General features: G+C 44.2%; 1 protein-coding gene across 3 annotated transcripts in view; it reads right to left on the reverse strand.

Moving 5' to 3' along the window:
- Window positions 1–24,125, reverse strand: part of kcnc3b (potassium voltage-gated channel, Shaw-related subfamily, member 3b) — a 61,500-nt gene extending 37,375 nt beyond the window's left edge. For all 3 annotated transcript variants that reach the window (XM_017466133.3, XM_017466113.3, XM_053677654.1), the window contains exons 1-2: window positions 23,611–24,125; window positions 6,932–7,614 (exon numbers count right to left, since the gene is read on the reverse strand). In XM_017466133.3, the coding sequence (XP_017321622.1) occupies window positions 6,932–7,555 (624 nt within the window). In that variant the 5' untranslated portion in view covers window positions 7,556–7,614; window positions 23,611–24,125. The remainder of the gene's footprint in view (window positions 1–6,931; window positions 7,615–23,610) is intronic.
- Window positions 24,126–25,661: the final 1,536 nt, after the last annotated feature.

Raw genomic sequence — 25,661 nt, forward strand, 5'->3', positions numbered from 1 at the left:
GATGTCGCCTCTGAAATGCTGCTCAGCAGTATATGATCTCATCGCTACAGGAAGTATCAATCACATCAGCGATGAATTACCTAGCAGCCTCCCAGCTCAGGTTCCCAACAGAGCCAACACACACACACACACACACCTGTGTCAGGGAAAGCCAAAACCACTACACATACCACTACATCACACATTAGCAGTGTGTGTAAATATGAGTACACACGGACGATCAAAAACGTATCATGATGTATAAATAAGTCTGACGCATCATTACATTTTTTTTTTTTAAAACATGACTTTTCTTCCGTTTATAATTCTGTTCACTTTCATGTGACGTAAGACTTTCCCACGTTAGACAACGCAGGGCTGCGGTTTTGAGTACTGTAAGCTCCGACACCGGAGACTCCTTCCCCGCTCACTATATATTGTTATTTAAATTGAATGACAATGTTCTACGTCTTCCACGTTAGGCACGTGCAGGCTAACAGGTGTTAGGTGAGATTTTTGTTCATTTAATGTTTTATTTACTTGTGTGTAGCGATAAATAAATAAATAAATAAATAAATAAATGTTTATGCGTTTAACAGGAACAAGCGTTTTTGTTTTCTTCAAAATTCAAGTTTAAAATATTGCGACTTCAAAATGAGCATCAGTCTCTCTCTCCCTCTCATCTCTCTCTCTCCCCCCTCCCTCTCTCCCCCTCTCTCTCACTCTCCCACTCTCTCTCTCTCTCTCCCTCTCCCCCTCTCTGTCCCCCCCTTTCTCTCTCTCCCTCTCCCCCTCTCTCTCACTCTCCCACCCTCTTTCTCTCTCTCTCTCTCTCTCTCTCTCTCTCTCCCCCCCTTTCTCTCTCCCTCTCCCCCTCTCTCTCTCTCCCCCCTCTCCCTTTCTCTCTCTCCCTCTCTCTCCCCTATCTTTCTCTCTCTACCTCTCTCTCTTTCTCCCCATCTCTCTCTCCCTCTTTCTCCCCATCTCTCTCTCCCTCTCTCTCTCTCCCTTTCTCCCCTCTCTCTCTCTCCCTCTCTCTCTCTCTCTCACCCTCTCTCTCTCTCCCTCTCTCTCTGGGCAGTGACCTCACACGATGGCGTCATAAAGGACAGTGCTCTCTCCCATACAAGCTGCAGCTGCAGAGCTCGGTGCTTGAAATGCGCAATGTTTGGCCACGCCCCCTCCAACACATGCTGCGCTCTCATAGGCCGCGTCCCTGAAGACAGTAAATAGATTGATTGGCTATGGCTTTGAAGAGAACAGGCATGCTGTGTTATGACCAGATATCTTTCTGAACAGAACGGACAGGCTATGACGTGATTGGCCATGACTGTTTGTGTGTGTGTGTGTGTGTGTGTGTGTGTGTGGCCTCGAGGCTAAAAACTGGCCCAAAATAATCTCAGCAGGTTGAGCAGAATTAGAGCTGAACTGCAATCTGGATTAGAAACCAGGACTCTGAAAGCACACACACACACACACACACACACACACACACACACACACACACAACTACATGATGCAAATCACAAGAAGTATCACATTAGTATTCCGCAGGATGAACAGGTGTTGGACAATAGGCTTGTTGTCTATGTGTATGTGTGTGTGTGTGTGTGTGTGTGTGTTTTATTGTATTTTCTGTACATTACATTATTAATTTGGTCCATTTGATTTGTGTGTGATAAAGACAAGGCACTGATCGGGAATCAGATGTTATTCTGAGGGCATTTACACGTTCTTTTCACTACACCAGATTTCCATGCACGCTTCGACAAATCGGCGAGCAAACTTTGACGAACGGAAGCCTGTCTCGTAACCAGAGGTCAAATTTGTGCGCGCACACTGCCAGAAGTCGTTTGTGGTTAAAACGAACTCGCTAATGACAAAGTAATGAGACTGATAGATGTCCCGTTCGCGTCTGCCAAGGTTTCCTCTGGGGTGAAAAGCTGCCTGAGACAGGGAGCTTTAGTAACGAAAAACGGAACGGGGCGTCGTTACGGTTTATTTCTGTTGCTCTTCAGAGTATTAAGGCACAGCCTTAATTAGGCGTTACTGATCTCAGGTCAGCTCTTCTTTTGTTCCTAGACTGAAGGTACAGTGGATAACGAACGCAGCGCGGTCGAATCTCTGGCCGGTTCTCCTGTTCCTAACGAACCTGATCACACTTCACGCGACAAAACTGATCTCTGGTCAGCTCTTCGTTCTTCACAGAATGAAAGTGCGGGATACACCCAGAGCGTGACTGATCTCTGATCAGCTCCTTACCTTTTTCCCCAATGAACTGATCTCACCTTGCGTTCCAAAACTGATCTCTGGTCAGCTCTTCGTTCTTCACAGAATGAAAGTGCGGGATACACCCAGAGCGTGACTGATCTCTGATCAGCTCCTTACCTTTTTCCCCAATGAACTGATCTCACCTTGTGTTCCAAAACTGTTCTCGGGTCAGCTGTTCTTTCATCCTAGGATCAAGGCACCGCGTATAGTAAAGCACGGTTGAGCTCTGATTAACTAATGAACCGATCACGCGTTGTGTTTCCAAGCTGGGATTTCAACTTACGACCTTCTGATCAGTAATCCGACGTCTTAACCACCGAGCTCCCATTGCCCCGTTGTATACGCAAGCACAGCTGACCTCGGATCGGCTCTAACTTCTTTTCCTAATGAAGCATGACTGGTGATTGTTGATTGGTTCTCCTTTCCTGATGAAAAAATACAAAACAAAAGTGTATAATGGAGCATGACTGATCCCCTAATGAACTGATCTCACCTCCTGTTTTCTTCCTAGAACCCGAGGCAGAGTGTATAATAAAAGCTCGGCTGATCCCGGGTCGGCTTTTCACCGTTTCCAGATGAACTGATCGCACCTTGTGTTACGAAACTGCTCGGGTCATCTTTCGCGTCCTCAATATGGATATGCCGGTGTGTGTTGTGTGTTGTGTGTGTGTGTGCTTCTCTTCGTATCTCTGTCTGGGGACGGCGAAACGTCCTTGACAAAATGTCACACAAAACCCTGCCCAAAGCAGTGTGGTTAATACGGCGGCTATATATAAAGTCTAGGAAGTCCGTCGATGGCGAGTTGAAATGAGAACTGTTGATGGAAGCAATGTTCAGGCCAAAAACTAACCGCCGAGGCGCATTTCTATCCGCCCCGGAGCTGCTAATCAGCAAAGCCCGAACGCGGAGGACACGCCGCGGACACGACCTTCGCTCAGAGGTGCAAACGCACGACGACGGGCAAACGCCATGCAAGTGTTTTTCCACGCTTCCTAGACCGTAGAGTACACAATGTGTGTAAACACAGTGTGTGTGTGTGTGTGAGAGAGAAAGAGACCAACACGACAGCATGTTAAACACTGATTAGAGCTGTTTAACTTCCTGTCGTATAAAAGGAATAAAGCACTCTGGGACTCCTCCATGCAGGAAGGAACCTTCTCAGGTCAAGACTCTTGTAGAAATATTCTCTACAAAAAAAACAAACAAACAAACGTTTGGACATATTTCCAGGTGTAAATGCTTAACTCAATACCCTATTTATAAGCCGTCCCCCGTCGTCTCGAATCTGATTGGACGGAAGGTTTTTCTGGAAGTGTTTCGAGCGTGCGTATATCGTGAGGACGATTCGGTCTGTGTAACGTGAGGAGGAGGGAAAAAAATTAATCTGGATCGCTTTGTGGTATCTGACTTTCCAGACACACACACACACACACACACATCCATACCAGATTTCACTCGATTCTCGCTCTTATTTACGGCAAATTCGAATGCATTGTAAATACTGACACCGGTGAATGAAGAACTCAGTTATCATAACCTTCAACCGTATCTGTGTTTGTGTGTGTGTGTGTGAGAGAGAGAGAGAGAGAGAGAGAGAGAGAGAAAGCGCTCTGAATGCCGCTGACATACAGCGCATCATTAATAACCGATCAGTCGATAAACAGTGCTTTAAGGAGGATCGGATTGCTCGTGTCTTTAGCTGGACGTGACGCTCGTCCTCTTGCTCCTGTCCTCGTTCGGTCTCACTCTTGTCCTGATCTGTAGCTCTCACTCGGGCTCGCGCTTTCTTCACTGCAGTAAAATCAGTGTGTGTGTGTGTGTAGGGAGAGCAAGAGAGAGAGAGAAGGTCGGCGTCGGCGTGAACAACTCGTCTGATTATCGCTCCTCTCATGAACGCTTTACCATCCGTCCACACCGTGCTTCCACCGCGCTTTAACTCACCGCCGACCCGATCTCCCCCCCGTCTCTCTCGACCTTCACCTGGCTCTCCTTCTCGTTCTTAATTTCTTCCACGCCGCGTGTTTTTCACTAGGTTGTGGATCACTCGGACACGCTTTAACTAGGTTACAGAGCTGCATGTGCTCACACACACACACACACACACAGAGAACAGATCACACTCGTGTAACCGCAGGTGTCTTGGAGTTCTGCTCTACATCACGGAAGCTGCAGGAGCGAGTATTGACCTGTGAATGACATTACCACAGACGAGACGCGTTTCCTCCAGAGCAGATTCCGACTAAGGATTCACTAATCAGGGATTTTTTAATGCGTCGGTACCGAGACCAGAGCTCTGATTGACAAAACAGGCAGAATTGTACCGGGCTTGGATTTAAAACCTAAGGCTCGGAATGTTCTAGAGACCTGGCTGGGTCAAGATCAAAAGCCATAAACTTTCACACTGATTCTCCATCAACAACAACAACAAAATATATCCTACCAATTATTGTCGCAAGCACTGTTCTTTTTTTATTTTTGGCATTATCTTTTCAGATTCGACTCGATATACGCCAACGGACCGTCCCGAGTACTGAAAAGTACTGAGAAGTACCGTAGCAGAGCTGAGGAACGTATCCAATCACGTGAATTATTTCGCTCAACGATTGACAATATGGCGCTTTTCTTTTCTTTTGAACACGACAGCTGAAGATTGGAAAAAGACTGCATTTGAATGCAGGGGGTCCAAGCACCAGAACACGATGGTAAAAATGTATCGGGAACGTGACGGTGCTTGGATTGGAATGAGACCTGCAAACGTTTTGTTTTTTTTCTCCAATCTTCAGCGGCGTAGTTTGGGTGAGCCCGGGCCGGGACGACTGTAGCCTCGGGTTCCTGTTTTTTTGCTGTCAGGAGTGGAACCTGATCTGCCGTTGTAGCCGTTCCGCCATGAGGTGTGACGTGATGTGCATTCTGACACGCTGTTCTTCTCGCCCGGGTCGTAACCAGCGGTTATTTGCGTTACCGTCGCCATCCTGTCGGCTCAAACCGGTTTGCACAGTCTCCTCATCACCTGCCAGACGTGTCCTTTTTATTCTTCTTCTTCCATTTACGCGTTATACGATGTCGGTTTTTCACAAAGTTGACATTTTAACCAGCACCAGACCGAAAAGAGAAACTTTCACGTATCGACGATCGATAGACGCCATTTGATCGACCATTTATAGAATCTCGGCGACGACTCGTACTTTTCCGTGTGCGTTTTTGTAGTTCGGCCGATCGCGGATCATTTTCCCGCAGCCTGTTGGGAATCCCGCGAGATCGTCTGATTTTAATCACCGCGGACTGCTTTAAACAGAATGCTGTTATTGACTCATTTTTCAATGTAATTCGTTTTACTTCACGTCAATGAACTCATCACGTTCTACCTTGACAGAAAAGCGGGGTCACCCTACAAGTCTACTCAAGCTCGAGTAAATATTCCAGGTCTGTATGTTCGGAGTGAAGAAAGGAAGAAGAAAAAAAAGCTACGGCGCTGGAGACTAATACGTCCGTGTGATGTGAAGGAGTCTAGAAGTTTGAGCGAATCATGACTCATTTTGCTTTACGAGAGTTTGATTGGCCCTAGCCTAGGCTAAAGAAACGTCAAACGTTTTAATGGATATTTTGAAGCATTCCACGAAGTCATCGGTATATCTGCACCGGAACCCCTGGTAAAAAGTTTCCCGTGCGACTCCACCTGTTTTTGCGACGTCCATGTCGGATTCTTTCTGCTGATTCGAAAACAACAAACGACTCCCATTTTGTTCTTCAAAGGTGTTTATCATTGGAACTGTTAGGTTTTGTCGACTCTGGCTCTTAAGGGATCGCCTTGCGAACTTCACCTCAGCTGATAAAGTAACGGAACAGCCGTAAAGATGAGGAAGAAGACTCTCTCAAGGGGAAGCGTGGAGGGAAAGTCGATGAGGATTATGCTGGTTAACAGCTGCAACATAAAGCTCGTACAGTAGATTCGGTGTTCGGGTTTGTGTAACCTAATTCACCTGCGTTCGAACTGCATGCTCGGAAAAAATGATCCGAGTGTTTCAGAGTCTATTCGTATTCAGAATCTGTATACATTACTGTGGGGAAAGTTACTCGTATTCAGAGTCGGGTTACGCACACGCACAATACCATCATCTCTGCGTTTATGTACTCAAAGTTGACAATATATATTTTTTTTAAAAAACAGAGCACGCGAGGACAACACGGTGAAAGTCATGCACGCGTTGCTATGGCGATTTGAGTTGTATTGTTTAGTAAAGAATGTGATCAGATTCTTTCTCACAGTTATTGCTAATACTATCCTCCAGAGGAAAAAAAACAACAACATCTGATACTAAACATCTGGTTAGCCAGCTGAGTAATTGATTAGTAATTAATGATGTTAATTAAGACGTCCTGTTTGTCAGTAAACTTGGGCACGCGCATTTACACCTGTAACTTATACATCACCTGTGCATTTGTATAAAACTATACAGATATTACTTTCAAAACAAAACAGGCACACAAAAAAAGGCACAGTACTGTAGACGCACGTGCATGAATGGTTATATAGTAATATACAGTAGTGGTGTGCCATTATAGAAAAACGTGCATTTTGTCCACGCGCAGTTTTCGGGTGGACACCGAGCGCGCGCTGCTCAAAGACGGGGGGAAACAGCCATGCTTGATATTTCTTTAATAAGAGATAGAATATACTCACCCGTGCGTATTTGGAAGAATAAGGGTCTTCGAAAAGCGCCCAGATTTTGGGTTGCCACACGCGCCACCATCCCACTTTGCGCCCGTCCTCGTGCAAGCAGAGACGCCGCAGGTCTCCGTCCGCTCCTCCAGCGAGCGCGGCGTCATCGTCCGGAGGGTCCGGTTCGGGTGTCTCGAAGCTGTCGAGCGCTTCCTCGGCGTCGCGGTGCTGCCGGTAGTTCATCCAGCAGCACGCCTCCACATCCGTCTCGTCGATGCCCCAGAAGGCGAGCTCCTCCTCGAAGAGCGGGCCGCACACGTCGCCCGGACAGTGCAGCTTACCGGTGCGGTAGTAGTTGAGCACGAAGGCGAACACGGCTGGGTGCCGGTCGAAGAAGAACTCGTCGGCCGCCGCATCGTAGTCGAAGTTGTTGGGCGCGTCGGGCTCGGTGAGCCACGCGAGGCGCGTGCCGGGCAGCGTGCGCAGCGTGCTGCGGTAAGTCTCGTGGCGCACGCCGCCGCAGTTGATCACGATGCGCTCGCTGTCCGCCGGGCACGGCATGTCGGCGCTCCCGCATGCCTTGTTGGACGACTGGTTGCCCGCCTTGCGCCCTCGGAACGACGACACGCACACCGAGCTGAGCATAGAGAGGAGGGGGGATGGGGGTGGGAGGAGGTGAGAAAACCGGGAGGAGAGGGAGGAGTCTGCGGAGGGCAAGAGACATGTACAGAGACAAGGAGAGAGGGGGGGGGGGGGGGGCATGTTTAGTATATAATGGGGAACTTTTATTCTATATGTCTGCGTGTCTGCGTATCTATTTATGTCTATGTCTGTCTGCAGATCATTCCAACTGTCTGCCTGTCTAACTGTCTGACTCTATCTGTCTTTCTGTCTCTGTCTGCAGATAATTCTGTCTATCTGTAGCTATTTATTTCTGTCTGTTTGTCTGTATATCCATCTGTCTGTCTGTATATCTGTCTTCAGATCATTCCATCTGTCTGTCTACTCTTCTGTCTATCCATCTGTCTGTCACTCTCTGTATCTTCTGTACATATCACCATCGTCTGTCTCTATCTGTTTCTTTCTCTTTTTGTTCTTTTGCTGTGGGGTTCAACACAGAACCTTTAAGGACAAACTGAAGAACGCTTAAGGGTTCTAGATTCAACATGTTCTGAGAGTGTATGTTGTTTGTTGTTTATCTATCTATCTATCTATCTATCTATCTATCTATCTATCTATCTATCTATCTATCTATCTATCTACCTCCCTACCTACCTACCTACCTACCTACCTGTCGGTCTGGCTATCGGTCTAGATGCCAGAATACACAGATGTGTGTGTGTGTGTGTGTGTGTGTGTGTGTGTTGAGTATCACACTGATCCCATGAAGCACAGCAAGATCCCCTGTGTTAAATGAACAGCTCTGGTGATGTCTTGCGCCCAACTGGAATCTCTCTCTCTCTCTCTCTCTCTCTCTCTCTCTCTCTCTCTCTCTCTCTCTCTCTCTCTCTCACACACACACAGACACACACACACACACACACACACACACACACACACACACACACACACACTGCGGTGTTAATTCACTTGTTGCTTTGCATGTTTGTTCTAACTCTGCTATCGTAACATTAGCATAAATCCGCAGTGACATCAAAGGCTTTGAGAACCGAAACAGAAAGAAGTCCTGAAGTGCTGAGCGGGGCTATGACATGACACAATGGCGTCACCAAAATGATCAGCATCACTACCGTGATGTCACTCGAAGTCCTCCGCTGAAAATAAAGGAGACGACATGCAGCAAAGAACACCTACTGTACTACGCAATGCTGGCCTGAAACACCAGAACAATACAGGCGAAACAGGGGTCAAAGGTCATACTATTCGTACATGTATGGCATTTGGTGGACACCGTTATCCAGAGCGACTTACAGTACATTTATCTCATTTATACAGCTGAGCAGTTGAGGGTTAAGGGCCTTGCCCAAGGGCCCAGCAGTGGCAGCTTATTTGAACTCACGACCTTCCAATCAGTACACCATCGTCTCAACCGCTGAGCTACCACTGACAGTAGAGACTCCTTCCAGAAATGTTAAATAAACATCTCCTTGCAGTTAACTTCACCATAGCTGTCAGATTTCCTCTTTCAGCGTGTACGTCACGGTTTTGTTTGCGTCATGTGATTGTCTGAACATATGCGTTTTGTTTCGAGTCTTGTCTCCGCCCCCTAACCCCGTGATTGGCGTATATCCCGATTACACTCACCTGTCCTCTGTTCCCTCAGTTACTTTGTCTAGGTTATACCCGTGTGCCTCTTCGTGTCTTCGTGAAGTCTTACCAGGCGTTCTCGTCATGTTTCCCATTTCCCCACCAAATCCCTTGTTTTCTAGCTCTGTCTACTTCCTGCTTTTAAATGCCATATGCTTTCCCACGTTACAGTCACGGCTTACTCTCGGTTTACTCAACATCATCTGCCAGCGTTCTGCTCAGAATGAACGCCGCTCCGAGTTGACTCTCACTGTTGCTATATAAATGATGAACATTTACAACCAACACATTAATGATTAGACTTGCAGCGGGAACTATTGTCAGAGAAAACGAATGGACACCTTCTGACCAATCAGAATCGAGCATTTAAAAGTGCTGTGGTTTGTCAATCCATTGGCTTTCTGTGGACGTCTGCACTGTAGCTGTTAATTCAAGGATTCGGTTGGGGAGTACTGTAGGTACTGAGTGTTGTTCGGAATTACAATGTCATTCAGTAAAGTGAGCAGAGAGAGAGAGAGAGATGTGTTCAGCAGTATAGCATTCCAGCCTTAACGTCACTAGCAGGAGGTGTGGTGGGTTGGGGGGGTGAATGAGTTTTCTGCTGCAGTAAAAGCTGGAGTTGCTTTCTCATTTCGTCCTCTGCTCTCTCTCACTCTCTCTCTCCCTCTCTCTCTGCCACTGCAGTGCTGTCTGTGTTACCCCTGTGCTTCCTAACTAATATGTTAACTTCAATATCTCTCTCTCTCTCTCACTCGCTCTCTCTCTCTCTCAGGTTCCGCATTCAGATTCCTTTCCCACATGCTTCACTTTTCCTTCTCCACTTCTCTCTCTCTTGCATCCGTTTGCTCATGTCCACCTCAACTCTTGTCTTTCCCACTTTCATCCTGCCCTCGTCTTCATCTATCCTAGTCGGTTTCCATTCCATTCTTTCAGACTTCCTTTTCCATCTCTGGGTCCTCGCCAAAAGTTTGCGAACTCGAACGACGGATCGAGACGGCCGAACGCGAGGTAGGACGGTTCTGTCCGGCATGACTTGTTTTCGTGGGCATGACTGCTAGCAAGGATAAACCCGTCCTGCCTAACAAAGATAACAAGACGTCAATATAAGGTTTCGATTTCAGCGTCCACGTACGGTTATTTGCGATAATAATTCGAATCGTGAGAGTGAGAGTAATACACAAAAGAAGCGAGGCTGGGGCTGATTTCTTTCCAACCCAGATCATTGATTCATGAAGTCTATCGGAGCACTGGGCCGATATTGTTCGGACAAATCTTTAGCACGTGATCGTCAGTGATTGAGAAGGTGCATGTGAGAAACCGTCATGAACAAGGTGGATTATTTACTCTATCATATATACATTTCGAGTACAAACTAAAGCACGCATCGTCCAATCAAATTGCAAATTACAACTGGTACGAAGCCAGTAGAACTTCCTTGAGATCGCCCTTCCTGCGGGTTTCATCTCCAACACACCTGTTTTAGTTAATCAAGAACTTCTTAAGGCATTGATTAGATAGTCGAGTGGACGCGATTATACTTGGAACTAAAGTCTTCAGGAAGGGAGATCTCCAGGAACAGGGTTGGTGACCTCAGAGACTGGAAACAGCTCTAGTAAGAGCTAGTATGTGACTAGTATAACTACGATACATACGTTACAATACAGTCTTAATCAAAAGTAGTTATTGGATCTAACTTTCCAAAAAAGTTTCGACATGAAACCTTTTCAGAAGGGAAACCTATCCTTTTAGCATTTAATAGCTTTTAATGCTCTAGATACTAGCGTGAGTAGTTTCCTGAGACCCAAATCGAAGTCTGAACATCATAGACTAAAAAACAAAACATTCCATGACACCGAGGTTTACTGAAGCAGGACAAGCAGAATGAGAGGGAATCAAGGGCTACTCCAGCTAAAATTCCTACATTTCGCAGAAGAGAAGCATCGTCTGTTGAAGTGATAGCTGTATTATTATTATAATTTTATTCTATTTTATCTGGGTGGAGGGTGTGTTTGAGACGGGACAGCTGAGTGTCAGGACCACAAACAGGCAGTACAACATGAACAGAAATGGAAAATGGGTGTATCTTATATGCCAGCGTGTTCTGAAATGTTAAAAAAAAAAAAAAAAAAAAAAAGTTCATTCTATCAAATAATGATGCCAATGGTGGCCTGTCCATAGAGCCAGGTGCAGCAGAGCAGAACCTCATTATTTATATCAAATGTAAGTCCGCATTAACAACTCCATATATTTTTTAATTCCGTTGAAATTACTTCTTCTGAATGAACAACAATTTCGAAATGTAGCTACTTGACAGATATAATGTTCCATTGAGTTGCTTGCCTTTCTAGATGGTGTGTAATTATGGGGCAGTGTGCTCAGTACCCCATGTACAATGAATATGACATGACGAAATACTGACTAAATGCAAAGTAAAAATTTAAAAAACTATTTTTTGACGTTCCAATCACAAACGCCTGGATATTCTTAAGGATTAAAAGTTCATTGCGCTTTGAAAGGGTGTATTTGTATTATTACGCTGTTATATTATCGTTATATCAGTATCATAAAATGGTCTTAAAATGACAATAATATCAATTATCGCAATTATTTCTGGGACAATATATCGTCCAACAAAACGACAATTGCTGTGGATTCAAGTCCTCCTGGGAAGTTCGTATTTACGGGTTGGGAAGTCGTAATTACGACGTCAGGTGCGTTCAAGCCACTCTGGTCAGAGCAAGATTAACTACAAAAAAACACAGCATGGTTTTTAACCAATTTTTAACTAACAAAGAATGCTCATCGGGTGTATTAAGCTTTTTTATCCTTTTAATCAATTTATGAAGCCACTGTAAAATTTACCGTCAACTACAAATGTTGCATCCATCGATTCCACAATGTTTTCTTACTGACACGCCCCCAACTCGGAAACTCTGAGCTCAAAGAAAATCCTGAGTTTCCTGAGAATCACTCGTAATTATGACTTTGTGGTTGCATTTGTGTGTATTCAACTCGTATAATACGATCTTCCTGACATCACTTGAACACATCATAGGTTTAGGAACAGTTTCAGTGTTGGGAGGAGCAGCGCACAGAACAGTTAATGGCGCGGTCTAGGTGGCTAGTTTAAAAATACTCGGAGGCCGCCAAGATCTCGTCTTATAGCAAATAATCGGAATTAAAGCAAATTGTGAGTGTAAACAGTGTGTCTGTAGTGAACTGAACCGTAGAGATTCCAAATATTGGGTGAAGGAAAGATTGGGCGAGGGAAAGACTGGGCAAGGGGAAGACTGGGCAAGGGAAAGATTGGGCGAGGGAAAGATTTGGTGGGGGGAAAAATGGGTGGGGGAAAGATTGGGCAGGGGAAATATTGGTCAGAGGAAAGTTTGGGAGAAGGAAAGAATGGGCGAGGGAACGAGTGGGAGAGGGGAAGATTGGGTGAGGGAAAGATTTGGCAGGGGAAAGGCTGGGAGGGGGAAAGATTGGGCAGGGGAAATATTGGGAGGGGGAAAGACTGGGCGTGGGAAAAATTGGGCAGGGAAGTTTGGGAGAGGGAAAGACTGGGCGAGGGAAAGACTGGGCAAGGGAAAGACTGGGAGGGGGAAAGATTGGGCAGGGGAAATATTGGGAGGGGGGAAGACTGGGCAGGGGAAAAATTGGGAGAGGGAAAGACTGGGTGTGGGAAAGTTTGGATGAGGGAAATATTGGGCAGGGGAAAGACTGGGAGGGGGAAAGATTGGTTCAGGGAAAGATTGGGTGAGGGAAAGTTTGGGGGAGGGAAAGATTGGGTGGGGAGATTGGGCAAGGGAAAGATTGAGTGGGGGTGGTTTAGACAAGGGAAAGATTGGGTGGGGGGGGATTGGGCGAGAGAAAGATTGGGTGGGGGGTTGGGCGAGGGAAAGATTGGGTGGGGGGGGGGGGGATTGGGCGAGGGGAAAGATTGGGCGAGGGGAAAGATTGGGCGAGGGAAAGACAACCATCTTAACCACTGAGCTACCACTGCTTGAAGGGTAGAAGAAGATTAACACAATGTACACGGAAAAAGATGAGCTTTAGTCTCTGACTGTACACCTTTATGATGGATGGACTGGATAGATGACTAAACAGACCACTGTGGTGTGTGTGGTGGGGGGAGAGGTGGTTGTGGGAAGAAGTTGGAGAAGAGTGAAAAAGGAAACAATAGTAAAGGACACGAGGAGAATGTGTAGATGAGAGAATGAATGGAGAGATGGAGAAAGGAGTTTAATTACTGAGCATTTACAGCACAGATGACATTCACCATGTCCTCTACCACTGCATTACAGTGTGTGTGTGTGTGTGTGTGTGTGTGTGTGTGTGTGTCTGTGTGTGTGTTTGTGTGTAAAACGAGAGGCAAACACTAGATATCAGTGAAGAGCAATAAAAAAAAGTCAAAGAGAAAGGCAGCGAGAGATCTGGGATGAATATACATTAGTAAACACTGCAGCTAGTGGGGGAGAAAAAAAGAAGGAGTAGGAGAGAGAAAGAGAAAAAAGAGAGAGTGAATGATGTCAAAAAAATGCAAAACCTCTTCTATAAAAAGAGTAAAAAGAGAAGAGATGGGGGATTAAAGGGGAGCAGGATGGAGGGAGCAGAGGAAAAGGGAGAATAACTCAGAGAGATGACGTGAGAGGAGGAGGTGGAGGTGGAGGAGGAGGAGGAGGAGGAGCGAAGAAGAGCAAAGGCAAGAATTTACATGTACAGTGTGAAGGATGAGGGAGCGAGAGAATATCAAACAGAAAATAAAAACAGAGCGCGTAAATAAGGGGCGCGATCACACCGAGAGTGAGAGAGAAGGAAGGCGGGAGAGATGTGTGTGTGGAAGGTGTGTAGAAATAGAGAGCGAGAATGAGAACGGGGTGAGGGAGAAATGGAGTGGTGTAAAGGGAGGAAGAGAGAGAGAGAGAGAGAGGCACATACACAGAGAGTCGTAATGTAAGGGATAAAGAATGGAGGTATACTGAGAGAGCCAGGTGTAAAAAGAGGTATAGAATGAAAGAGGGAAGTGTATAGAGAGACGGAAAGACAGATGTGTACTCGAGACAGGAGTGATACGGACAGAGATAGGAAGGAAAAGAGAACGACAGAGTTAAACGGAGGAAGAGGAAGAAGAAAAGGGGATAACAGGTGGAGGAATGAAGAAAGAGGTATAGAGGAAGACAGAAAGAGGTAAAGAAGAGAGAGAGATGGAGATAAAGATATGGAGGTGTAGAGGGAGAGGACGCAGGATGGTTAGAGGGATAGAGAAACGGATGGAGAGACAGAAAACAGAAACGAGGGAATTCAATATGGAATAGAAATCAGACAAAGAGGAATTTTATGGACAGAACGGTAAAAAGGAGGGTGTAAGGTGTGGAGTAGGAGGCAGGGATGAAAGGGAAGAAAAAGAGAGGGAGTTATAAAGAGGGAGGTATAGAAGGTGGGAAAGAGATAGAGAGATAAAGGGCAGTGGAATAGAGGGAGGGAAGGAGGTGAAAACTGAGAGATAGAGAGAAGATGTTGGAGGATGCTGGGTGATTTTTATTTTTTCTCCGCCTGCAGCAGTGTGTTCCACCGCTGTGCTGTAAAGAGTGCCTCAGGCTCAAACTCACACTCTTTCTGCATCTCCCTCCCCCTTCTCATGTCCTCTACCATTCTCTCTCTCTTGTCCTCCAGAGGCGCCACCAGCAGGATGAAGGTGTTTTTGCAGCCATGCAGAATACTGCAGTCCCCTCCCACTTCCACGCAGTGACAACGCTGACCCCCCCCCCCCCCACCCCCCACCCCATGATCATCTCCCCACAAGCTCCAAATTCCCTCTCTGTCTCTCTCGCTTTCTGTATCTGTCTCTCTCTGTCTCTGTGTGTCTCTCACTGCAGGGTAATGTGGTAGACTAGAATAGAAAAGAACACAACAGACCAAGGCAGGAAAGGATCCAATCTAATAGAACAAAACAGAATAGAAAACACAGCAGAATGGAATGGAATAGAAATAAATAAATAATAAAGAATGGGATAAAATAGAATAGAATGGAACACAACAGGATAGAACAGAGAACATCAGAGCAACGCAGGATAGGATCAAATTGAACAAAAAAGAAGAGAAAAGAAAAACAACCGAATAGAACAGAACAGAACAGAACAGAATGCAATAAAATAATAAAGAATGGAATAAAATGGAATAGAACACAATAGAATCGTCTATTGTAGAATAGAACATATCACAATCAAATAGACTAGAACAGACTAGAATAGAATAGAAAAAAATGGTAAAGAATAAAATAGAATATTACAGAAGAATCTAGAATCTAACAGAATAGAATAGACTGTAATAGAATAGAATAGAGCACAAAAGAACAGAACCAAACACTATAGAATAAAATGTGAAGAGTAGAACATTACAGAATACGAGAAAAGATTTAACCAGACCAAAGGAAAACAGAATAGAAAGAAAAATAAATATAAAATAGAACCGAGCACAAAAAAAAACCCAAACATAATACAATAGAAAAGAAAAGAATAGAGAAGAAAACAATGGAATATTATAAAACAGAATTGAACAGAGCAGAATGATCTATTATAGAATAGAACACAACATAATAGGACGAAATAGAACCAAACAGAATCGAATAAAATAGAATAGAAAACAACGTAAAAGAGGAGAAGAGAATGGAATAGAACAGAACCAAAAAAAAAAAAGAGAAGAGAAGAGAATAGGGAATAGAAAAGAATAGAGTGGAATACAAAAGAAGAAATTAGAACAGAACAAACTAAGAACGTAAGCGAAGAGAATATTTTTAAAAAGAACAGAATACAATAAAACACAACAGAAAATAATGGAATATAAAAGAGTAGACTAGAATAGACCGGTGTTCTGTTATTATTCGGGTTAAGTGTTATATTATGTGGAAAAACATCACAGTCACATCTGTGAAAAACCCTTCAGTATGACGTCACTCGCCCGAGGCACAATGGGACTGAGCAAGTGGAGAAAAGGGGCGGAGGTGTCGTTACACTGTGTGTGTGTGTGTGTGTGTGTGTGTGTGTGTGTGTGTCCTGAGCCTTTTTTTTCGGCATTATACTGAAGTCATGTCAGTTTTTATTTCATTCTGCCAAACACTCATTGTGTAGAAAAGCACAGCGTCATTCAGGCCTTTCACTGTAATGCTGACACCGCAAGTCCCGCCTCCTCCTGCCTCATTCTTTTGATCGTTTCATTTTCCTGAAGCACAAACCTCTCCGGTGCGACATTGTCTTATACTAATATAGTACATCAATTAAACCATAAAGCAAACATAGACATCATATAAATCATCCACACTGTAAGTATAGCACGGAACAAAAATCCTGTCTGGATTACAAAGCTCTTCGTTTTTTTGTTTGTTTGTTTGTTTGTTTGTTTGTTTTTAAAATGCACAAGAAAATTCATATTTAATTTAATTTTGGATTCTTAGCTTGGACTAAATGTTTCCATCCTAGTAATCATACTACACTAATCTCCCATATGATGTCTAGACTGACAGCACAATGTGGTTATTTATTTATTTATTTATTTTATACACATTTCTGGAAGGAGTCTCCAGCGCCAGCGGGTTTGTAACATTATGTTTTCCAACAGCTGTTTAGAACTTTTCTCGATAACATGACAAGCAGTCTTTTTGTATAACTGAATTCAAGAAAGAGAAATAAACAAGAGGCTGGTGAGGGAATGACTGTTTATAGCTTCTGTAATGTGAGTGACAACATAAAATGTAACTATAAATGGTTAAAAAGTGCACTGTCGTATACTGAAGTGTCGGCCTTTAATCGATAAAATTTGGAATTGTTGACAAACTGCTGTGGTATATGAAGAATAAATCACATCCAGATGTGCTGTTATTGGAAAATCATCGACTGGTAGCCGTAATTCATCACACAACCCCTTATAATCTATGTTACAAATCCCAGACTTTACCCGAGCCTGTCAGTAAACACGCAACAAAATCTCATTTACACGCCGCTGACCTGCCAGAGCCAGCAAGTAACCTTGTAACCCTGAAGGTACGGGCTTGGTCTTGCACAGTTTAGCCAAAGGTTTTTGTAACTGTGGCAATCATAAAACCTACTCAGATTCCCATGACGTATCTTTCAAACGTTCCTCGCAGGGACGTGCCAGATGTGAAAAACAGTTTTGAAGGCGTCACTTATGTGCTTGTTGATATTCTGGCAAAAAATAGAATGAAAGATTGATCACACGCAACTTGTTCTTCTCTGCAGGGAACACGAGTTTGGGTTCCAATCTATTAATAAAGCCCAGAAGGACCAGGATAGCAGTATAGTTTTGAAGGATGGGAAAGTTATTAGAGCTACTCTGTGCTCTGTAGCACTGGTGAAAAGTAGTGCTATGAAGAACATTTCAGTCAGAGCGCTGACCTTAGATCTTGATTTACGCTATATGGCCAAACGTATGTCAATACCTGACCACTGAACATCCTATACTTCTGGGGAAGGCTTTTCAATATATTTTGGAAAGTGGCTGTGGGGATTTTTTTGGCAATTCTGAAACAAGAGGTCAGGTACTGATGTCCATCATGAAGGTTTGGTGCAAAGCTGGTGTTCCAATTCATCCCAAAGGTCTTCAATGGGGTTGAAGACAGGGTTCTGTGCAGGCTACTCGAGTTCTTCCAAACCAGGTCTTCATGGACCTCAATTTGTGCACAGGGGCAATGTCATGCTGGAACAGGTTTGAGCCTTTTAGTTCCAGGAATTTATCATGGTCAGGTGTCTGCATACTGTTGACATATGGTTTATCAGGATACTTTCGCTTTGTGAAGAGTTATGTGCAAAGCCGGACTATAGCTTTAATTAAACGGTATGGAGAGTGACTGTGAAACTGTAGTCGGGGGAAAAACTCTCAGAACCTGGGCCGATTCTGCTTTGTGTGAGACAGGTAGCAGTCGTTGAATAATATGGGGGAGACGTGGAAGTGGTGAGTGTCACAAGGCGCAAAAGTGAGAGATGGGAATTTATAGAAAGTTTAAATATAGGAGATTGTGGTATGGTCTTTCTGACAAACCTTGGACGTTTTGTTCCACACTTTATACTACAGCGTTGTTGAATTCCCAAATACAATTGACCAGAATAGAAGGGCATTACACAGAGACTTGTACGGTGGATGTTCCACAAAAAAAGTATGTAATTGTGGATATGGAGACTTTATTTATTTATTTATTTATTTACATTTTTGCAAGGAGTCTCCAATGTGCTTTGTTACAGTCAAAGGATCTGAGACGCTGAATACTACTGAATCTACCTAAACGCTCTTTAATTCCAATACCGATTATTCTTCATTCTACGGCCTCTACATCCTGTGCACAGCAAAGTACTTCTCAAGTGCAGGGGTGGACTGGCCAGAAGACTCTGTCTGAAAGTGCCTTGGGACAGAATGCTCCCATGATATTAAAACAGACAAGGACTTCTGGCAAATGGTAAGAATCAGTGGCAGGTTTTGCACGGGTCCGAAGAAATGGTGCTTGAACTCGATGTGAATCAAGTAAAAATGCAAGCTAGGCATGTCACTTGTGGTAGTTCTCTTAAATTGCTATTAAAGAAGGACATTCCCCGAGGACCGGCATAAGGGGGCAGTCTGACAGCTCACGAGGGGATTCTATGGTAAGTCTCAAAGAAAAGCCAAAGGTAATGTAAGACCGAGGGCCAAGTGGTAGTATGTTTCAACACTATCTACCATTGCTCAAATGAAGAATTGCTTGCTGGACATACCACCTTCTCCCTAAGAATGACTCATAAACACACAAAACGACGGCCGTTTAGTTAAAGGGTCTGAGGTGAGCTGCAATATATTCTGCTTGGGGGCATGGTGGCTTAGTGGTTAGCACGTTAGCTGAGCAGATCTACCTCACCCAGAGTGCGACATTTTTTTTAAACATTACTATCCGGGCCTGATGTAAGGAGCTATATGTAGAACACACACATTACGGTTTCATAATGCTGATACAACCACACTAGGCCTTCCGCCAGAGTTTAAAGTTAATTAAATTGTGGTGGTGTAAATGTGGTCTCTGAGAAGCAGATCACTGCTGGAAGGATGAACAGAGGGAGGAAGGAAGAAAAAAAAAGGCTAAAAGAAGAAAGAGTATAATATTACAGTGCTTGTCATTTCCTTCTAAATCTTCATTAGGCTACCAGTAACTACAGCACATACAGTATATAGTCTATAAAGAGAGACAGAGAGTGCTTTATGACCACACATGCTGGATTAATATGAAACTTTCCACTGCAGAGCTGGTGAATTCTTGATTTTATTTGGACAGAAGGTGTTGATTCATTTTCTATAACAGAAGCTAAGGCTAATATTAATGTCCTTGCGCTAATATGTTATCATTTCTACAGCAATGAACTAACTATATACTTACTACTCCTAACTAATTTTGCTCCAAATTTGTTTATCTGTAAGCAGACCAACTCTCACAAGTCTGCACAAGTGACCAGTGCACAGCAGCCAGTCATCTTCAGTAACCCTTTCATCCTGGTCAGGGTTGCGGTGAATCCAGAGCCTGTGACGGGAACCGTGGGCTTGAAGCAGGAATATACCTTAGATGGGATGTCAGTCCATCTGACATTCACACCTAGGGGCAATTTAGCCAATCCACCTACTGGCATGTTTTTTATGAAATGGGAGGAAATCGGAGATCCTGGAGCAAACCCACACAGAGGCCAATGCAAACACAGGGAGCAACCCGAGCTCAGGATCGAACCGTGTGCCCTGGAGCTGTGAAGAAGCAACGCTACCACCGTGTCGCCCAAGGTATCAACCGGCTGGTCATATTTCAGCTTGTCACACAAATTGTGCGTTGTCAGGTGTGTTGTGTAACTAAATCAGACATGACATGACCTTCTCTGAAGGCTTTTCTGAAGTTTGGCAGGAGAACTTTCCTGAAAATCCAGTAGTGCAAATTTACACTCGTGTATTTAGTCAGGTACTAGTGTAAAGGAAGACCTGTTTATACTGGAAGCAATTTTTAGAGTGAGGGAAAATCAGTAGAGTGGGGGGGCAAATTTTATTTTTTTATATCAGGCTGGGAATGTGTGTGTGAATCCACACTTTATTCGCTACATAATTATACACTCCTGACTAGTGATGAATTCATATGATTTTTTCAGACCGAGTATACAGTATCTCACAAAAGTGAGTACACATCTCACATTTCTGTAAATATTTGATTATATCTTTTCATGTGACAACACTGAAGAAATGACACTTTGCTACAATGTAAAGTAGTGAGTGTACAGCTTGTATAACAGTGTAAATTTGCTGTCCCCTCAAAATAACTCAACACACAGCCATTAATGTCTAAACCACAGGCAACAAAAGTGAGTACACCCCTAAGTGAAAATGTCCAAATTGGGCCCAATTAGCCATTTTCCCTCCCCGGTGTCATGTGACTTGTTAGTGTTACAAGGTCTCAGGTGTGAATGGGGAGCAGGTGTGTTAAATTTGGTGTCATCGCTCTCACACTCCCTCATACTGCTCACTGGAAGTTCAACATGGCACCTCATGGCAAAGAACTCTCTGAGGATCTGAAAAAAAGAATTGTTGCTCTACATAAAGATGGCCTAGGCTATAAGAAGATTGCCAAGACCCTGACACTGAGCTGCAGCACGGTGGCCAAGACCATACAGTGGTTTAACAGGACAGGTTCCACTCAGAACAGGCCTCGCCATGGTCCACCAAAGAAGTTGAGTGCACGTGCTCAGCGTCATATCCAGAGGTTGTCTTTGGGAAAAAGACGTATGAGTGCTGCTAGCATTGCTGCAGAGGTTGAAGGGGTGGGGGGTTAGCCTGTCAGTGCTCAGACCATACGCCGCACGCTGCATCAAATTGGTCTGCATGGCTGTCGTCCCAGAAGGAAGCCTCTTCTAAAGATGATGCACAAGAAAGCCCACAAACAGTTTGCTGAAGACAAGCAGACTAAGGACATGGATTACTGGAACCATGACCTATGTCTGATGAGACCAAGATAAACTTATTTGGTTCAGATGGTGTCAAGCGTGTGTGGTGGCAACCAGGTGAGGAGTACAAAGACAAGTGTGTCTTGCCTACAGTCAAGCATGGTGGTGGGAGCGTCATGGTCTGGGGCTGCATGAGTGCTGCCAGCACTGGGGAGCTACAGTTCATTGAGGGAACCATGAATGCCAACATGTACTGTGATATACTGAAGCAGAGGATGATCCCCTCCCTTCGGAGACTGGGCTGCAGGACAGTATTCCAGCATGATAACGACCCCAAACACACCTCCAGGACGACCACTGCCTTGCTAAAGAAGCTGAGGGTGAAGGTGATGGACTAAACCCTATTGAGCATCTGTGGGGCATCCTCAAACGGAAGGTGGAGGAGCACAAGGTCTCTAACATCCACCAGCTCCATGATGTCATCATGGAGGAGTGGAAGAGGACTCCAATGGCAACCTGTGAAGCTCTGGTGAACTCCATGCCCAAGAGGGTTAAGGCAGTGCTGGAAAATAATGGTGGCCACACAAAATATTGACACTTTGGGCCCAGTTTGGACATTTTCACTTAGGGGTGTTCTCACCTTTGTTGCCAGCGGTTTAGACATTAATGTCTGTGTGTGTTATTTTGAGGGGACAGCAAATTTACACTGTTACACAAGCTGTACACTCACTACTTTACATTGTAGCAAAGTGTCATTTCTTCAGTGTTGTCACATGAAAAGATATAATCAAATATTTACAAAAATGTGAGGGGTGTACTCACTTTTGTGAGATACTGTAAGTACAAAAACTTATGGTGGAATGGTGGAACATTGTATTTATCTCTTTTTATGTTTGCATATTGGCTGTGAAAAGCAAAAATGAGTGTGTTAATGCATGTAGGCTACTAAATTAGCTCTTTATAATAAATTAGCTAGTTTATTTTACTTGAAGTAGCTACTGTAGTAGCTAGCTACGTTCTTTACCTCGGATGGATTGCAGATCAGAAAAGCCCGTTTAGTTTTACTTTGGACACACGGTTCTGTACGGCTGTTAGTAAAATATGTTTGTTTTCACTGTATCAGAATCGTCGTCACTGGCTGATAGTGATAGTCGTCAAGAATGACATACTTGGCAGTCCCTCGCAGAAATTAACGCAAAATCAAGCAATATTTGGAGGAGGAGCAGGGTTTAAGGTGTGGTTAGTTTTGCCATTAATAATCATTAATGATGCACGGATTGCTGTCTTTTTGTGTCGTTAGTTCATTAGCGCGACGACGTACACTAGGCTTACGCCACATCGCACGAAATTGTTTCGCACGCGATGTGTGTTGCTAAATGAGACCTTTTAGCTGTACTCATGTCCGACGCATGTGATTCGAACAGGGTTTTTGGATGAACGCGGGTTGTGATGACGTTGTCACATGCCCAAACCTGTGGAAAATTTTGAAAAACCCGAAGAATACCGCAGAGTTTCCTTGATTTCGCGTAAATATCTGCGATCGCAGAATCCTGTCGGGACTGACCAGTATGTTGGTATTCGAGCATGAATACAGTATTGGACTGTACACCGGTAATCCATGTCGATGCGTCCCTAATCCTGGCACTGATGGTAGCACCCAGGCTAAAAAAATTAAAAAATAAACGACATAAAAGAAGAGCCAAAGATTTCTATATGAAAAGCAGACACGATGCTGAAGTTGAAACACTTTCTGGACGGTGTTCAGCTTTTAAATTATTCACACGTTCCTGTTCATCTGACCTTAATATAAGACCTGACAACTCCCCGGACTGTCCTCGACACCGCCTTGTTTTGTATCGTCATTTTCCGCTTATAAATGACCATCTTACTTTTTCATAACGCAAAGTCGCTGGCTTTAAATATGTTTTGCACGGTCTCAATCCTCCGTATATTTTTTTTCATCTCATTTCCCCCCTCCCTTCTTCTCAGGCTTACTCATCCCTCAGCTAGTCAGTAACGGCACTAGATCGCTATAAGGGATTTGCTCAACAACAAAAAAAAGAAAGTACATAAAAGCCAAGGCTGAGAATGACCCAGAATGATATTAACTTTTACATTACTGACAGAATTTCAGCCATGTTCTATGAGGTTTTCTCTCCTTTCTATAACCAATATGCGACATGAAGCTAACTAGGCTAATTTGGTGCAGTGGTGGTTCACCTGAAGGAGCACGAGATTCTATTCTGGCGCGAAAAATATAGCAACCGTCGTGACAGGAAGAGAGAGAGAGAGAGAGAGAGAGAGAGGGGAAAAAACGAGATACTTGTTGAATGTTGAATGTTGAGCGCAAAAGATGTCACAGAGGTCTGAGAAAATTCATTTTGTGTCAGTGAACAGTAAAGGCACGGGAGGAGAAGAAAACACACACACACACACACACAAGAACACAGACGCCACACCACGAACAGTCACGGTGAAGATACTCACTGGCTTCGGTTTCGAGCTCGTTACCGGTGAAACCCGGAAATTTAAGCCAAACGTCGTGGTTTTGTTTTTTTCTTTTCTGTTTTTTTTTTCAATGGAAAAATATCGTCCGATATTTAATCCGAGGGTGTGTATGAATGCAGTCTTTTTTTCTTTTTTTTTCTCGATACCATAGGATCGATCAACCCATGGGAATGATGAAGATGAAGAGATGGATTTTTTTTTTGTCTCGACACTGATGATGCTAATCGCTGACACACCTTCCTCGTGCTATAATAACTGCCATGTTTTCCCCCCTTTTCACCCTCCTTATTGCGATAATCCCTGCTTTAGAAAAAAAAATCCACCTCTAAGCCTCGGTGAAGATGTGGAGAGGCAGACAGACGCCACACACACACACACACACACACACACACACACACACTCACTCACTCACACACACACACACACACACACACACACACACACACACAGCACTCCTCTCTCTCTCACACACACGCACGCGCGCACGGTCTGGTTGGTCCCTCTGTCTGCTCTGTCTGAAACGATGCTCCCCCCTCCCTCTCTCTCACTCCCTCTCTCTCTCTCTCTCTCTCTCTCTCTCTCTCTCTCTGTCTCTGACGTGATGCCCAAAAAAAGAGCAAATAAAATATTCTTCCAAGAGCAATTTTTTTTTTTTTTTTTGCATGATGCCTTAGTGGTTAGTGCGCTTGCCTAGAATCCCGCCCTCACCCTGAGTGCACAGAGCCTGCATACTCTCCCCGTGCTTCCAGGGTTTCCTCCGGGTACTCCGGTTTCCTCCTCCAGTCCAATGACGTGTTGTAGTCTGACTGTCATTACAAGTTGTCTGTAGTCTGTGAATGTGCATGCTTGATTGTGCCCTGCCATGGGTTGCCAATCATCCCCCCGCCCCCGTGCCTCGAGTTCCCTGGGATAGGCTCCAGGCTCCCCTACGACCCTGCGGTATGGAAAATGGATTGATGGATAGTACGGTACGGTTACAGTAACCTACAGTACGGTTCTTAAATGTCTTGTTGTTTTTCTCAAGAACGCAAGATAACTAAAGCAGTTTCCGAAAGTCACAACTATTTTTTTTTATGTTGGAAATGCATTATTGGGCAAACATACGTGCAGTACATACATAGTGCAGTCGTAGAGTTGTGGACTTATAGCTCTAAAGTCATGGGTTTGCGCCTGAGCTTGTATTGTATGGTGACTGTATGGTGTCGACTATGTTTTTCTCAAATTTCCATTTCCAGCTCTAGCTAGCTAGCTAGCTATTTAACCATGGAGACGTCCCGGTCCCTCAAATTGACTGACGATGTAACTGACCACCTGTTCAGGATCATTATTCACTACAGTATAGTTGCAGATTTTGAAGTCACCTTCTCAAGTACCCATATTTGGAAATATTCTAGCACTGACAATCATATGTATGTATGTATGTATGTATGTATGTATGTATGTATGGGTGGATGGATGGATGAATGGATGGATTTAACTGATCCTGAAGGGAGAATATGGGGGAAACTATAGACAGAGACTACTCAAGCGCAAGATCGAACCCACAACCTCGGGGCCGTAAGGTTTTCCAAGTTTTAAACCAAACCTTACTCACTTTTTATGATGTACCCTATCCACGCTACAAGAAGGCCTACAGGTACACCTGTGTGCTCACACTTTGACCATATCTCACAATGTCAGTGGTGAGCCAAACGATTTTGAAAGCATGGCAAAACATACAGTATATGGTTTAGACTTGGCCCAAATCTTTTTAGCCATATATTGGCAGAATGTACCAAATTTCATCCACATGCGGCCCAAGTGTGCATGCTATCTGAGTAGGTTTCAACGCGGCACACAAGAATGTAATTTAACGTATAATTCCTTTTACAGAAATCAAAATAAAAAAAATTCCCGAGGGAAAAAAACCCCTAAAGCACTTAATATTGAATTATATATGCGCTACTTCTAAAAGAACGTCTAGGATTGCCTACCATTTGCATCCGTTTTTCCCCAACAAAGACTAGACGTTCACCGGGATTGAAGCCTAT

The sequence above is a fragment of the Ictalurus punctatus genome, chromosome 1, assembly GCF_001660625.3.
Source record: "Ictalurus punctatus breed USDA103 chromosome 1, Coco_2.0, whole genome shotgun sequence".
Classification (NCBI taxonomy): Eukaryota; Metazoa; Chordata; class Actinopteri; order Siluriformes; family Ictaluridae; genus Ictalurus; species Ictalurus punctatus.